At 56.9% G+C, this 14418-nt stretch overlaps 4 protein-coding genes across 4 annotated transcripts; all 4 read right to left on the reverse strand.

The window, feature by feature from the left end:
• Positions 1–595: 595 nt before the first annotated feature.
• On the reverse strand, positions 596–1936 carry JKF63_04381 (uncharacterized protein; the record flags this gene model as incomplete). Its single annotated transcript, XM_067900367.1, has 1 exon — positions 596–1936. One exon carries the CDS (start codon positions 1934–1936, stop codon positions 596–598), a length of 1341 nt encoding a protein of 446 aa, XP_067757196.1.
• Positions 1937–2721: 785 nt separating this feature from the next.
• Positions 2722–5433, reverse strand: JKF63_04382 (uncharacterized protein; the record flags this gene model as incomplete). Its single annotated transcript, XM_067900368.1, has 1 exon — positions 2722–5433. One exon carries the CDS (start codon positions 5431–5433, stop codon positions 2722–2724), a length of 2712 nt encoding a protein of 903 aa, XP_067757197.1.
• A 1097-nt stretch (positions 5434–6530) lies between these two features.
• JKF63_04383 (uncharacterized protein) lies at positions 6531–9191 on the reverse strand (the record flags this gene model as incomplete). Its single annotated transcript, XM_067900369.1, has 1 exon — positions 6531–9191. One exon carries the CDS (start codon positions 9189–9191, stop codon positions 6531–6533), a length of 2661 nt encoding a protein of 886 aa, XP_067757198.1.
• Positions 9192–10844: 1653 nt separating this feature from the next.
• On the reverse strand, positions 10845–12158 carry JKF63_04384 (uncharacterized protein; the record flags this gene model as incomplete). The annotated part of the gene is made up of 1 exon (XM_067900370.1): positions 10845–12158. The coding sequence occupies one exon, from the start codon at positions 12156–12158 to the stop codon at positions 10845–10847; it is 1314 nt and encodes a 437-aa protein (XP_067757199.1).
• Between the last annotated feature and the right edge of the window lie 2260 nt (positions 12159–14418).

Raw genomic sequence — 14418 nt, forward strand, 5'->3', positions numbered from 1 at the left:
GGAAGGTTTGACTATCTGCGGTGGGGGGTCGATGTGTGTTGTCACGGGAAAGATGCATGAGTTGTCTACCAGGAATGCGCACTGTTGTCGAGGAGGCAGATGAAGCGATAAAGACGCGCATTGAGGCGGGGGAGAGAGAGAAGGGAAATAAAGGAGAAACGGAGAGGAGCAGTCATCCACGCCGATAAACGAGAGAGAGAGACATCAATGTTGCGCGTGTGTCCGTCACGCGCGTGTAAAGCACATGTGTCACCCCGGCACAGCGTCCTCAAAAGCTGCCACCATAGTGGGACAAAGGAGCCACCACCCCCACCCCACCCCACCACCCCCACACTCCGGATAGCAGACAAACAAGCAACGCGTCAGCAACAGCCAAAGCAGCTGCGCCTCACCCGCCCACCCGCAAAAAAAAAACGCTCAAAGATGAAAAAGAAGAATACTTTTTTTGGGGGGGGTGTCGTTTTCCTTTCCTGGATCGATTGCCGTACTGTACACACAAAGGTGGGGTAAATCTCTGCCTGCAAGTGCAATTAATTATACCTCGAACACACATATACAGGCACATACAGGCACACACACACTCGCGTACAGAGGCTCAATCACAGCGATACAAGAGGTGAACACCGAGCTGCGTCTCCACTGGTGCGCTCACCTCACCACACCGCAGCCTGAACGCTGCTTCCTCGATCTCGTCCGCGAAGGTGCCCTTCTCAATCACCCCCAGATCGCCTCGCTTCTTCTTTGATGAGACCTCGCAGTACTCGCCGACGACGGCAACGAACTCCTCCGCCGTCCACGGTGAGAATCCCAGCGCTGGATCGACCGGCACTCGCCGCTGATGATCGGCTAGAATATACCGCGCCATGTCTACCGCATCGCTTCGAGAGCGGGTGATGACCTCCCCTTTGTTGTGCCCTCGCGAGACGGGATTCTCAACATCTTTGTGTTTGATCACAAGCTGGAAGAGGTGAATCGGACTGTACTCCGCTGCTGCGGAGCTGACAACAGCCTCTGTTGGTGAGACACCCATTGCACCTGGGTTTGTCTGGATCATGGCGGCAGCAGCAGCTGACGACGATGCAGGCTCAGCAATCGATCCGACCGTTACTGTGACAGCATCAGGGGCATTGGAAATGACTCCCTTTCCAGTAAAATCAGATGTTGCAGGTCCAGCCTCCACCTGCCCTTCGGATTTCAGGGATGCAGCTGCCGCACCACTGGTGCCCGAAGTGACTCCGGTACGCGGCAACATCGCCAAGGTGGCGGCGGTGTCGGTGACAGCGCCAGAGACCGACATATCGTCTGTGTTGCAGTGGCCGATTCCCCCCGATGCCGCCACCAGCACGCCTCGTGGGCTCTCAACACCTTCGTCACGGTGCTCGCGAGGTCGCTTCAGTGCTGGTGGTACCCCCGCGCGGAGTTCGTAGGTGCGAGTGCTGTAGCCAAACTGCATGATTGCACCGACCGCAATGGGGATCGGCTTGCGAGGCTCCACACGCCTCCCCTGGAGACGAACCCCGTTGGTAGAGCCCAGGTCTAGCAGCACAAAGCAAGCGTGTTCCTTATTGAAAATGATTGCGGCGTGGACAGAGCTGATGGAAGGATGCTCCAGGACGTAGTCGCACACCGAGTTCTTGCCAAAGAGATAGTAGGGAAACCTCTGCAAGCCAAGCGCAGGGTAAGGCACCTCATCCCGCACGCAGTGAAGGTGAAACGGCCGCGATGGCAGATCTGCCCAGACAGGGCAGCGAAAAATTGGAGCCTGCCTATTCAGCTTGACAGGGTCTGTCGCGGCTATGATGTGCGGTGGAAGCGACTGAGCCGCCTCGCTCAACGAAACCGCAACGGCAGAGGGGCCCTGCGCAGCATCGCTAGACACCGTCTCCGCCGCACGCGCCAGCTTCGCCACTTGTGCTTGGAAGCTGCTCATGACCATTCACACTGGCACACACGAACGCAAGGACGACGGCGAGCACTAGAAACCCCCAAAGGGGGGTGTAGAAACACAGGCGAAGTGAAAAGAGGGAAAGTGATTCAAGCTAGCCCGTGCCACTTGACAGACATGATACAAGCTGCATTTGACCCCCGTGCCAGTAGCATTCTCCCAACCTTCGCCCGCACCCTCCCCTCCCTCTCCCTTCTTCCTCCTCCCCCACCCCCCACCCTGCCGCCGCCGCCGCTGCTGCCACTGACCCATCCACCTTACGCCAATATCATCTCACAGCAGGCGACCAAGCGATAGGACCACAAGAGTGTGCAGCAAATACAAAAAAAAAAGCGAGGCAGGCCGAAGGAGGTTAAAAGAAGTTCAACAAGAGAGAGAGAGAGTCTCGGCTTCACGATGGCATTGCCAGAGCGACGGCGAAAAACTGCGTCACACGTCACCGCACTCTATTCTGCGTTGTTGGTGGTGGTGGGGGCAAATCAAGAAACCCACGCACACATGCATAAGTCAACCAGGGAAATGTGGCAAATGGGTCTGAGGAATGTCGTCGTCATCTTTCCATGTTTTCTTTTTTTTTGCGCCACCAGACTCGAGTACAAAAAAAAAATGGGTTGGAGGAATGGAAGTGGCCTTCGCTAGTTTCGGTGAGAGGACCACACAATTGGTGAAACTTACCGGGAATGCCGCAGACCGAAGAAACGTGTTAGCGCCGGGGGAATGGAGGGAGGGGGGGGGACCGTGTCACGGTCACATGCACGGCACCCCTACTCATCGGATCAAACGGCGCTCTTGCCATTCCACTTGATCACGTTTTCCTTGTGCCCAAGCGAGCTGTTTTGGCGTGGGTGCCATCCCCGGTACGGGTTCCGCAAATCCCGCATCACCTTTGGACGCATCGTGAAAGGGTGCGGGGTACTCTTGTGATTACCAAAGACCATCTCGCCGCCGCGCCCAAAGAAGTCCCAACCACTCGCGTGATCGTGCAAACCCTTAGGCACCGGCCGCGGGTCGCGCTCGGCATCGGCGTGGGTGCCCCTGAAAGCGTCTCGGCGACGCTCGTTCAAGTGGACGTAATCGCGGCGGATTGCATCATCCGCGAGAGAGGTGAGTGTGGCGGAGCTGGACTGTCGACGTGACCGCGCCACGGCGGTGCGCCCTTCTGCACTGCCAGCGGAAGTGGCAGTAACGGCATGCCATTTCATGTCCAATAAAGAAAGATTTGCGGTGCTCGCAGTGTTTGCGGTGTTGCACGACCGTAGAGAGCTGATGTCATTGCACTCGTCCTGTCGAGTGACACTGGAGTGGCGCGTCAACGAAGAGTCCAGCTTGACGGTATCAGCAGCCGCAGTCGGCCCCTTTGCCACGCGGGAATACGTCTCGAAGACGTGAGGGCCTTCGAGGACAGCGTAGCCAGGTAACGTGTTTTCCTCACCTTCACTCGTGAGGCGGCGCACCACCTCCGGTGGAAACAAGTGAGGCTGCTGTCGCACCATTTCACCCCGCCGCGTTGATGAAGAGCACAACGCAAACGCCGCATAGCCAAGCGCGACCAGCTCAGCCTTCAGCGCTTGGTGCTCGCTCGACACGTACACCGGTGCCCTCCGTTGCGAAGCCGCCGCCATCATCGGCGTGCGTGTCAGGAGGTCGAAGACGCGCTCTGATTGCCCCAACTGCAGCAGTGCCGGTCCGATAGCAGCCATGACGAAATCCGTGAGCACCATGTCATCTCGCATAAGCAGTAAGTCATCAAATAGACGGACAACTGTCACGGGGACGGCGGATGCCGGCAGCTGCAGCCCACATTCCTCTCGAACAGCGGAGGATTGCTGTGGCGACAGCTGCGGGTGGTTCTCTTTCAAGGCAGTCGCCCGCGCAGTGGATACCAACTTTGTTGTTCGCACGTACAGCGGCGCCTCGGCAACCGGGAAGGACGAAAACAGCAAATTCAGGACAATGGAGTCGAGTTGAGGTGAGGCTGCTGGTGTGGAGGCCTCGTCTATCGCAGATGCAATCAAGGAACCACCTGTATTCCCTCTGAAAGGCGATAGTGTGCGAAGGTCAGAGAGGGTCGCCGAGAGGTAGAGGGAGGCAGGTCTGTTCAGATAAAGATGGCAGAACATGGAAAGCGCATCTTGCCATCGCCCAAGCGACGCCAACAAGTTCAGAAACTCGTGCACATCTTCGACTGGCGGGGAGCGCTTGAGACGCTGAATGCCATCGTCAGGACGGCCGCCCACGGCATCGCCACCAGCGACAGGTGCTCCCCCTAGAGCAGGGCCGTACAGGTGTTCCCAGCAGCAAACCGCATCACGAAACTGAGGATTCGAATCCGACGCACTGCCACTTCGGCAGAGAGAGCGAAAGAGTTGGCGCACCGCCTCGCGACTGAGTGTGTGTAGCAGTGGCATGCGTGACGACGGGGACGCAGGGAGCGGCGCTGTCTGCTGGCTTCCTCCCCCATCGTTACCCTTTCCTGCGGCAGAGACGGGTGTGCTGCCGCACAAGAAAGACGACGTGTTCGACGTGGTCGTGTGATGGAAAAGTGAGTCGATCGTAGGGCGCGAAGGCATGCCGTTGTGAATGAAGTGATCGTCATCGACTGCAGTAGGTGCACCGTTTGGCGACCGACTTGCACCCGCGGCAAACTCTTGCGCCCGCTTCAAATCACCTCGCCGAGCGGCTGCCTCGGCGATCCACCGTCGAGCCTCGGTATCTTCAATGTGGCTGCAATGATGCGATGATGTGGGGGGGTCGTTCGAATTCTCCTTGGCACCATCCCCCTTCAAGAACGTCTCGTACAAGCTGATCGCCTCCTCTAGCTGCGCGTGCCGGCACAAAACAGGGAGCAGCAACGTCGCCATGTGCCGCGTGGTCGCCGTCGAGAAGTGAAAGCGCCGCCTAGCAAGGTGAAATGTGTCAAGTGCACGGCCGGGTTGGTCAAGAGTGCAATACGACCACACCAGTGTGACCCAAAAGGATTGGTTCGAGGGGTTCTCACCGGCGTAGGCCTTGTCCCGTAACGCGTCCACGGCTGGAAGGATCTCAGCTGCCCCTTTACTTCCCGCGGTACTCTTCGCAGCCCTTCCTGACCCTTGCGCTCCGTCACCACAGAGGATACGACGGGGCTCTGCACCCCCCTCAACACACTGTGGCAACGGCGTCGGAGAGGGTTTCCGGGAGGCGGACGAAGGCCACGGAGCGCGGTCGGTGTAGGGGCCGCTATGCTCTACCATGTCCCGCAGAACTCTCTGGAAGTGCTCTGGCGTCCGACCGAGGCGTGCGTAGCCCGCACCCAGCACCTCCAGCGCGCGTATCCAGTTGTGGCTATCCAGTGGCAGTACAAGACGACGCTCGAGTGCCTTTCGACTGTACGCGGTGCGCATTTCGACGCGATTTCTGAACTTCGCAGTCCTTGATGCCCACGCCGACGCCTTCCAGAACTGTGTCGCGTAGGAGCCATGACGGCCCGCCACTTGGATCGATGGCATCCGCTGGCAGCGTCACCGGTGAAAGGTGGAAAAGGGGGGAAAGGGAGGAAAGGAGACAGAACCCAGACGTTCTCGCGCCAGCAGACCAAACGAGGCACAGCCGCAACACGCACTCAAACAAAAACAGACGAGGCAGGGAGGGGGAGGCAAAGATGTATTCCCCCTTCAGTGCGCGCTCTGACTTACCGCCTGTGTGCGTGTGTGTGTGTGTGTGTATCCTACGGCCAAGCCTGATAGCGTCACACCACGCCCTTGACCTTGACACCTGCCACGTGAGAGGGGCACAGGGAGAAGCGGCCGAGGAATACCTTGGTGATAACGAGGAGGTGACGTGGAGTTAGAAAAAAAAAGGCGAATTCAGGGAGGGAGAACCAAGGTGGCCGACCAGTAGCAGCAGCACCAGCATGAGGATGGGGAGGAGAAGCTGAGACCGCACCCCCCCTTCCCCCCCCAAGCTTCACTTGAGACTACTCAATGATCTGATGCCGTGTGAAGCACCATGGGCTCTGCCCACACACACACACACGAGAGAAAGAGAGAGAGCTCAGTTGTTGCTCTACGCGCTCGTAGTGTGTATGGAAGAACCACGCACACGAGCCCTTTTTTTTTTCTCGTTTGGGTTTTCGGTGTTGGGTGTATTCGTGAAGAAGAAAATGTGCACATCCCTCTCACTGGGAGTGGTGTGCGACCAGCTAAAAGGGGGGAGAAAGTGCGAGGTACGCCTTCATGGAGCAAAAAAAAAACGAACATCCCACTCCACTCCACATGCGTGCGACCTCCCCTCCCTCCCCCCCCAGCACACACACACACACACACACACACCGCAAGAGATAGAGGACAAGGCAGGTAAATGGGAAGGGGGGAAGGCGAAACACAGAAGAAAGGGAGAGAGAAGGAGGGAGAGAGAAAGGGAGAGGCACCGGCAGCCACGAAACTAATAAGTTTAAATATATATGCAACAGGATGTGTGGCTGGTGCTGCTGCCTTCTCCCCACTCAGCTTTTTTTCACGTCGTGACCGTGACTCCTTACTCCGCCTCCCCTCCCTGTTGTGTGTATCGTCAACCCCTCTTTCCGCCAGCTACTACGATGAGTGGGTCAGTTATGGTGGAAAGGCTTGTGCGGGGGTTGCGCAAAGCGGGCCCGATCCAGCGCCTCCTCTAGCGACCGCACTGTCAGCCCCGCCTTCTCGACCTTCTTTTGAGTCTTTGCCGTCTGCATGGCGATATCGAAGAGCTGCTCGTTTTCATGGAAGCAACGCCGCACCTCTCCGACCAAGGCGATATTATAATTCTGGAGGCGCAACACCAGTCCCTGAATGCGCTTCAGTTTCGTATCGATGAGTACGTCCCTCTGCGCGTCCTTCGCGACGAGCTGTTCCTCGAGCAAGCGGATGCGACGCTGGAGTTGAGACACGCTTTCTCCAGCTCTGGCGCAGTGGTCCTGCTTGCTGTTCGCGATATGAGCGAGATTGGTGAGCGACAGCACCGCCGCCGCCACCTGATCGTCGCGCACAGCGGCCGTGGGATTTTTGATCTGCAAGGGTGACCCCTGCGTCGCCTGCGCCGCTGCGCTAAGAAGACGCCAGAGGTACGAGTTGACGAGCTTGCCATGGTCTTTGGCCTCATCAAGGTCGTCCTCGAGGGTGTTGTGGCTCTCGGTAAGACGGCTTAAGCGCTGTATCAGCTCTGCCTTTTCGCGGTCCGCCTTTTCCTTCAGCTGGCTGTACGAGTACTGGAGTTTTTGATGCTCGACATGCAACCTGGTGAGCTCGGCGAGGTAGTCGTCACCGCGGTGCTTGTCCAGGAGCTGCGCCTGACTCTGCTGAAGCTGTAAGCGCAGAAGCGTCAGATCCTCCTTTAGCGTGCTGCGCTCCTTATCGAAAGCGCTCATGAGCGCATCCGCCTCGCTACTACAACCGGCAAGCTCTTTGATCTTGTCCGCCTGAGACTTATTCTCGGTCTCCAGCTCCCGACAAAGAGCCTCTAGCTCGCCGAGGGATGCCTGCGTAGCCCCCAAAGCTCTCTCTCGCTCCTTCAAAAGCAGCTGAGTGGATTTGAGTGACTGTTGCAAAGCTGCAAGATCCGTTGCGGGAGCTAAGCCAGCGCTATCCGAGACCCCTATGCAATCCCCGCCGTCTGCACCCTCGGGCGCAACCGCTATCCGGGTTCTGAGCGCACGAAGCTCCTCTTCCAGGGCACTATTCCGAGCAGTGAGCTGAGCAATGATCACTGATTTCTGCTCCTCTTGGCTCATCAGCGGTGCCGGATCAGACGCGCTTGGCGCGAGCCCCCTCATCAGAGGCGACTTTGTTCGCCCCGCATGGAGCAGCTGCGCCTCATATTGGCGTATTCGTAACTGTTTGCTCCATAGGTAAAGAGTCTGGGCGATGAGCATCCTCTTCGTGTGCCGCAGCGCCGCCTCGAGCTCCCGAGCCCGCGTCTGCGCGTTGGCCACCTCGTTGATATGCACTTTGTTCTTGATGCGCTTTGCGCGGGAGGCAAACTGTAGAGTGCTGCGCGACTCGTTGGCGCTCTCGATGGCGGGGGTGATGCAGCACAGTACAACTGTGAACGAGTTGCCTCCGATGGCAGTCTTCAGCAGGTGAGTTAGCCGAGAATCGCGGTAGGGGATAAAGGGGGCGGCATTGCCCGTGTGCAGGTGACTTGCCTCCCTGGCCAAGCGGTTGATAACGGTGGTGAGAGTGGCGAGGGACTTGTTGATATGACCACCCTCAATCATGCGCATCCCCGTGGCGCCCGTCTTTGCCACCCGCTCCGATCCCGCCAGGTCGACCATGTTGAGCGTCGAGATGACCTTCTTCTTGTGCTTGACAGCCCTCTTGCCGCGGGGCGCTACCGTACCGTCTGAACTGTTCGTGTCACTCCGCCCAGTCTGCTTGGAGGAGGCACAACCGTCACCGTCGCTGTCGTCCTCCTCGGCACACATGTCGCCATCGTCTTCTCCCTCGTCTGCCTCAGGAAGCGCGTCCTCGAGGTAGTATGAGCGCTCTACAGATATGCGAACCACACAGTGGGAACGGCTAGAGTACTCGTTCATCGCCGTCGCCGCTGAGACGCGTGAGGCCGCGTGGGCGTAGATGACGGCGGTGCACTCCTGTTCTGACGCCACTTGTGCGCGAAGGGCGTTGTGCACATACACGCCGTGGGCATTCTCGCGAATGCCAACAACTGGCGGTGATGCCACGGGTGGAACTATGGTGGCTGGTGACGAGGCCGACGTCGATCCGCGAGGGGAAGCGGCGGACGACGCACCGTTGGCACCGCTGCCACCGGCGTCGCCGCTTCGAAGCAAGTCGCGCAGCTGCTCATTGTAGATTTCCAACACAGAAACAAAGACCCCTGTATGCATGTAAGGCTTTTGTCGCTGCTCAGCAGTGAGAACCTTGAAGAGATCATGAACGGCAAGGCGGATGAGACCAGGCGACTGGCCTGCAGTATCGCCGAACATCGTGTACGACTTGCCGCTCCCGGTCTGACCGTAGGCGAAGACAGTGCCATTGTACCCCTGCGCCACCCGCTCCACAATGCTGCGCTGCACATTGCGCCTGTACACCTCCACCGTCGTTGCGGCGGCATCGTAGACGTGATCAAAGGTAAACACGTTATCCGGATGGGCGATCTCCGTGAGCGATGTTGCATCGACGCGCCAGGCCGTCTTCGTCTCGTGTGAATTGAAACAGATCGGTCGAACACGGACAGCCACCTCAATCGAGCTCGCCGTCTGCTTATGGATCATGACACAACCACATAAAGCGACAAAAAAAAACGTCAAGAGGGGTGTGTGTGTGCGCGTGCGCGTGTGTGTGTGTGTGAGGAATGCAACGCCACGTCGAACGGCGCACCGGTTGTAAAACCAGATGTAGGGGTCAGAAAAACAACACAGCTTGTCCAGTTGGTCTCGTGGACAAGATGGACCAGTGGATCTCTCCCTTTTCAACCGGGCTGTCGCTATTCGTTTCCTCTTGCTTCCAAATGTATTATCGCGTGTCCTTCTGAACAGAGGTGGAAGCACACCCCGGATGCGGCTCTCGGCACCTCCCCTGCAACCCAAGGTACCAAAGGAATGGGGGAGCAGGAGAATGGGGGGGGGGAGGAAGGGGTTGAAAGGCTATGGATGTGGACACCACGCCTGGGAAACGAGGAGAAGCGAAAGAAGCATGGGAGTAAGGAGGGAGGAGGGGGGGGGGGCAGAAGGAGAACAAAATGCGGCATGGGTCACACACCGCCTCTGGCAGACTGGCCCCGATGCACCGTTTGTCGCACATCCAATCTGCCTTGCCTACGCGGCAATAATTCTGCAACACACCCGCACAAGTACATGCGCATCCATTCGCGAGCACACATCACATCATGTTGGAGGTGCATAAAGAAACGCACAGAGATAGACCAAGACTGGCAAGACAAAGCGTGAGAGAGAGAGAAAAAAAAAGAGAGACCATCACAGATGTGATCCTTTGCGCACATGCCTCTACCCTTTACACACACACGAGCACACACAACTGCACAGCCCCACTGGTTCCCGCCAGACTCTACACAACAGAGCATGAGCCGATCGCGAGCCAATTGATCAGCTGCCTCTCTCGTCAGCCTTTCGGGCTAGTCGCTCTTTGCCGAGTTGCATACTGAGAATCAAAAATAGAAACGGATTCGATCAAGTGGGGGGTGAGCAGCACAACTGCTCTCTCCGTCACAGGGCTGAGAATATAAACAAACGAGAAGGGGCGCAAGCGGCCACCATCTTGCTGTAGCGTCATGTCCTGTCCTTTACAGGGAGGAGGGGCGAGCGTGGGGGGGGGGGGGTGGTAGGAGATGAAACCAGTGCAACGACGCCACAGTAGCAAAAACAAGAGTCAAGAGGTAGGGATTGAAAGATAGTTGGAGAACATAGCCCAGCAGAGAGAAGGTGCAAGGAGGGAAGCGACACGCTGGATACGTGCCTTATGTTCATGTTGGTGTAACACAGCTTCTTGTGCGCTGACCTCCCCCTCTCCGCCCCAGAACGTCAGCCCACCCCTGCTACAGTTGTTGCTCAACCCCTGCCTAATCACCCCCACTACCCGAGCAATAACAATCAACAAGGACATTGATGCAAAAATAAAAAAACGCTCATCGACCTTTCATGGCGCCACCACCACCACCACCACCCACTGTTCCGTCACCGACATAACCGCTGTTGCTGCTACTGCCGCCGGTCTGCCTCGCGAGTGTCCACGGCAACACAGACACACACACACACACACACACACACACACACACACATACACACACACATATATACACCTTTTTTCTCTTCAGAGGGAGGAAACCCTCAATACATACGAAAAGCTCTCTCGCCCCGCATCGGAGTGCATCGCGAAAGACACACACACACACACAAAAAACAAACGATTCAATTGTAAACCATGTATTTCGCAGTAGCACTGAACTTGTGCTGACCCTTGACTACTTTGTTGACCGAGTCTAAAAAGTCTTTCTCGTTGATCGTCTTGCGGCGGGCGCGAATAGCGAACATGCCAGCCTCTGTGCAAACCGACCGCAGATCAGCTCCGGTAGTGTTTGGGCACAGCCGGGCAATCAACTCAAAGCGCACATCCTTCTCGCATGAGAGAGAGCGCGAGTGGATGCGGAGGATGTTCGTGCGGCCCTCCAAGTCCGGCAGACCGATCTCGAGCTTGCGATCCATGCGTCCCGGACGGGTCAGGGCGGGGTCTAATGTATCGGGTCGGTTTGTCGCCATGATCACCTTGATGTTACCACGTGAGTCGAACCCGTCCATCTGATTCACCATCTCCAACATGGTGCGCTGGATCTCGTCATCGCCGTCGCCACTGCCACGGCTGCCGCCGACGGCATCAACTTCATCAAAGAAAATGATGCACGCCTTCTTGGTGCGCGCCAGCTGGAAGATCTCACGAATCATGCGGGCGCCCTCGCCGATATATCGCTGCACCAGCTCGGAGCCGATGACTCGAATAAACGTCGCATCTGTGCGGTTTGCTACGGCCTTGGCCAGCAGCGTCTTGCCGGTGCCAGGAGGGCCGTAAAGCAGCACACCTTTCGGGGGATCAATGCCGAGCTGCGTGTACTTTTCAGGGTGCGTGATGGGCAGCTCCACCACCTCCCGGATGCGTTCGATCTGCTCTTTGACACCTCCAACGTCGGCGTAGGTCACATCGGGTTTGTCCTCCACCTGCATCATCGACACAGACCGGTCGATACGCGGCGGCAGCGGGATCTCAATTTGGATTTTGCTGTAGCCCATGACGATGCCAACACGCATGGATTCCTCGATATCTTCCGGCGCAACACGCTCACCGATGGTGACAACGTACTTGGCGTGATCGCGGATGCTGATCACATACTTGGCGTCCTCTTGGCCTTTGTTGAGAATGCGCTCGCAGCGGCCAACGTGTAGAGCATTTTCCCGCTCAAGAACCTTCTGGTCGCTGTTGAGGTCCCACTGTACCGCCGGTGCAAGACCCATCTCACTTCCTTTCATGCCACCCATTTTGTTCAGCTCCTCCACATGAGATTTAACAAACTCTTCTAGCTCCTTGATGCTTGCATGGTAGGGACCGGAGCCGTAGAGGTTCAACAGTGCGATGTCGTCCTTGTCCAGTGGGATGATCTCCTTCTCCTCCTTGTCGTCGTCCTTCACGCGGACGGTATTCGTCGTCTGACACGCGCCTTTCTCGTTCGACATGGCGCCGGTGCTGATTCTGGAGGAGAAAAATGAATGTGGGTTAGATAGTGGAGGTCAGATGCGGCACCAAGCGATGGTGCGTAATATACGTATGTGGATAACGTCCCGAAGGGGGGGGGCACCCTGTTCACCGCCACGTCTCCTCTTTTCACCCGCCCCTGCAAGGGATTCTGGGAGTTTTTTGTTGTATGTGTGTGCTTCTCACGTCGTCTCTCTCTCTCAAGCTTGCTTTTGTTGTTGTTGCGCTGCTACAGCTGCGCGGGAGGGGGAAGGGAGGGGAAGGGAGGGGGAGGGGAGTTCGACTCTCAGAGGCCAACTGTCCGTGAATGAGGTAGTAGTAGGAAGGACCAGGAGATGGGGGAGGGGGGCGGGGATGGGGATGGGGATATATATATATATATATATATGTATGCGGACAGACGTATACACAAAGAGGTCAGAAAACAAACAAACGAGACTAAACGCAAAGCCACCACAGCCACTACACGAACACGCCGGATATGAAAGACAGAACGGGCGCGGGAGGGGCGAGAGAGGGGAACAGCGACACAAGAAGAGAGGAGGGAGGGCGAAGTGGTAGAAGAGCAATGGAAATGTCAAGAACGCCTACAATTCTTGGGGAGGGAGAGCGAAATCTCATGTCAGGACACGGCTGAAGAGATCGTGCCTCCTCCCCTCCTCGACACACCAAAATACACACCCACTTACTTACATGAAACCCGTCGAAGAGGGCGTCAGTAGGCAGTGAGGTGCGTGGCATTGCGGGCTCGTGAGCACGAACTGTTGCTCTAGCCAGGGGGGGGGAGGGGAGGGGAGGGGAGGGGCTTCAGCGAGTGCGTGAGTGTGTTGGAGCGAGTTATTCAGGAGCAACAAGAAGCACATCAAGAAGGAAGAGAAAAATCGAAATACACCAAAGTGCATTCGCAAACAACCCGATAAAACATGTGTGCGCGTGTGTAGGAGAGAAACCATTGAGTAAGAAAATGGCAGCGGTGAACGCTGCCGCACGTTGCACAATAACGAAAAGGAAAGTGCCTTCATGCATAGGGGCAGTCACTGTCCAACGACCTCTCCTCCACTGAACGTTCACATCTTATTCACTCTCAGCATCGAGCCTCCAACAAAGACAAGCTGCGCGTTGGTCTCTCTCTCTACACACACACACACACGAGACGACTCAATACGGCAGCGATAAAAAACGAAACGATGGAGAACAGGTGCATGGGGGGGGGGGTGTAGGAAACCCTTTCTTTTGGGGGGCAAGAGGGAAAAGAGTGGCATTTGCAGGCCACACATGCGTATTCTGTCGTGCATAACCACCACCACCACCACCCCTCCTCCTCTGGCCAGACCACCCTGCGAGCAGGAGGAGAGAACGAGAGGGGATAAAGGGTTGAGGGGGGGGGAATGCGAGACCGTTCACGGGGTGTGGGTGAGGAAACAGAAAACTACAACGCGGAGAAAAAAAGGGAAGGGGGCAGGGAGCGCGGCGTATTTCTGCGTATGTGTATTGCGCCCTCCCCACTCAACTTGTTTATATACTTTTCAAGGAGGGAAAAAATTGGTTTTACTTGTCGATCTTCTGCTCTCTCACAGGGTGCAATGCCCCGCTGCCGCCGCCTGCCCTCCCCCCCCCTCGCCCCGAACCCGTCACACACACACACACACACACACAGGCACAGGCACAAGCACACACAGATCCCTTCCGCCGCCGCCGCCACCTCCTATTATCCGCCTCCTCGTGTCCATAACTTACATGTTGATGTTTCGTCTCGCTATCAGTGTGCGTGTATGCGTGTGAGTTGCACCGTTTGTAATAAGGGAAGCAACCGTGAAGCAAAAGTGAGCCTGCTGCCCTGGGGATGTCCTCCAGCATTAGGAAAGGGGGAAGGGCATTAGAAATCGTGCAAGAGCGTCACATCACATAAGCCATCATACACAGAGACCCAGAATAAAAAAATGTCTAGACAAGAACAAAGTCGGGAGGTGGCGATACAAATAGCGGCAAACGAAGAACCGCAAAGCACAAATGTTTCGTCGCGCACGCACCATCCTCTCTCTCTCTCCCCTACCCCGATGCCCTTCCCGTCATAACTCACGCGGGGCCCACACTACAGCTCCTTTGCAGGTCCGTCTGTGTCGGATCCACGCAGCATCCCCCCCCCCCCAGACGTTTTTGCTGATCGTGCGCATGCCACTAATTTTCTACACTAAGCGTGATGGAGAAAGACATTAGGCTACAGAGGTGGGGGGAGTGTTG

The sequence above is a fragment of the Porcisia hertigi genome, chromosome 22 (assembly GCF_017918235.1).
Source record: "Porcisia hertigi strain C119 chromosome 22, whole genome shotgun sequence".
NCBI classification, from domain to species: domain Eukaryota; phylum Euglenozoa; class Kinetoplastea; order Trypanosomatida; family Trypanosomatidae; genus Porcisia; species Porcisia hertigi.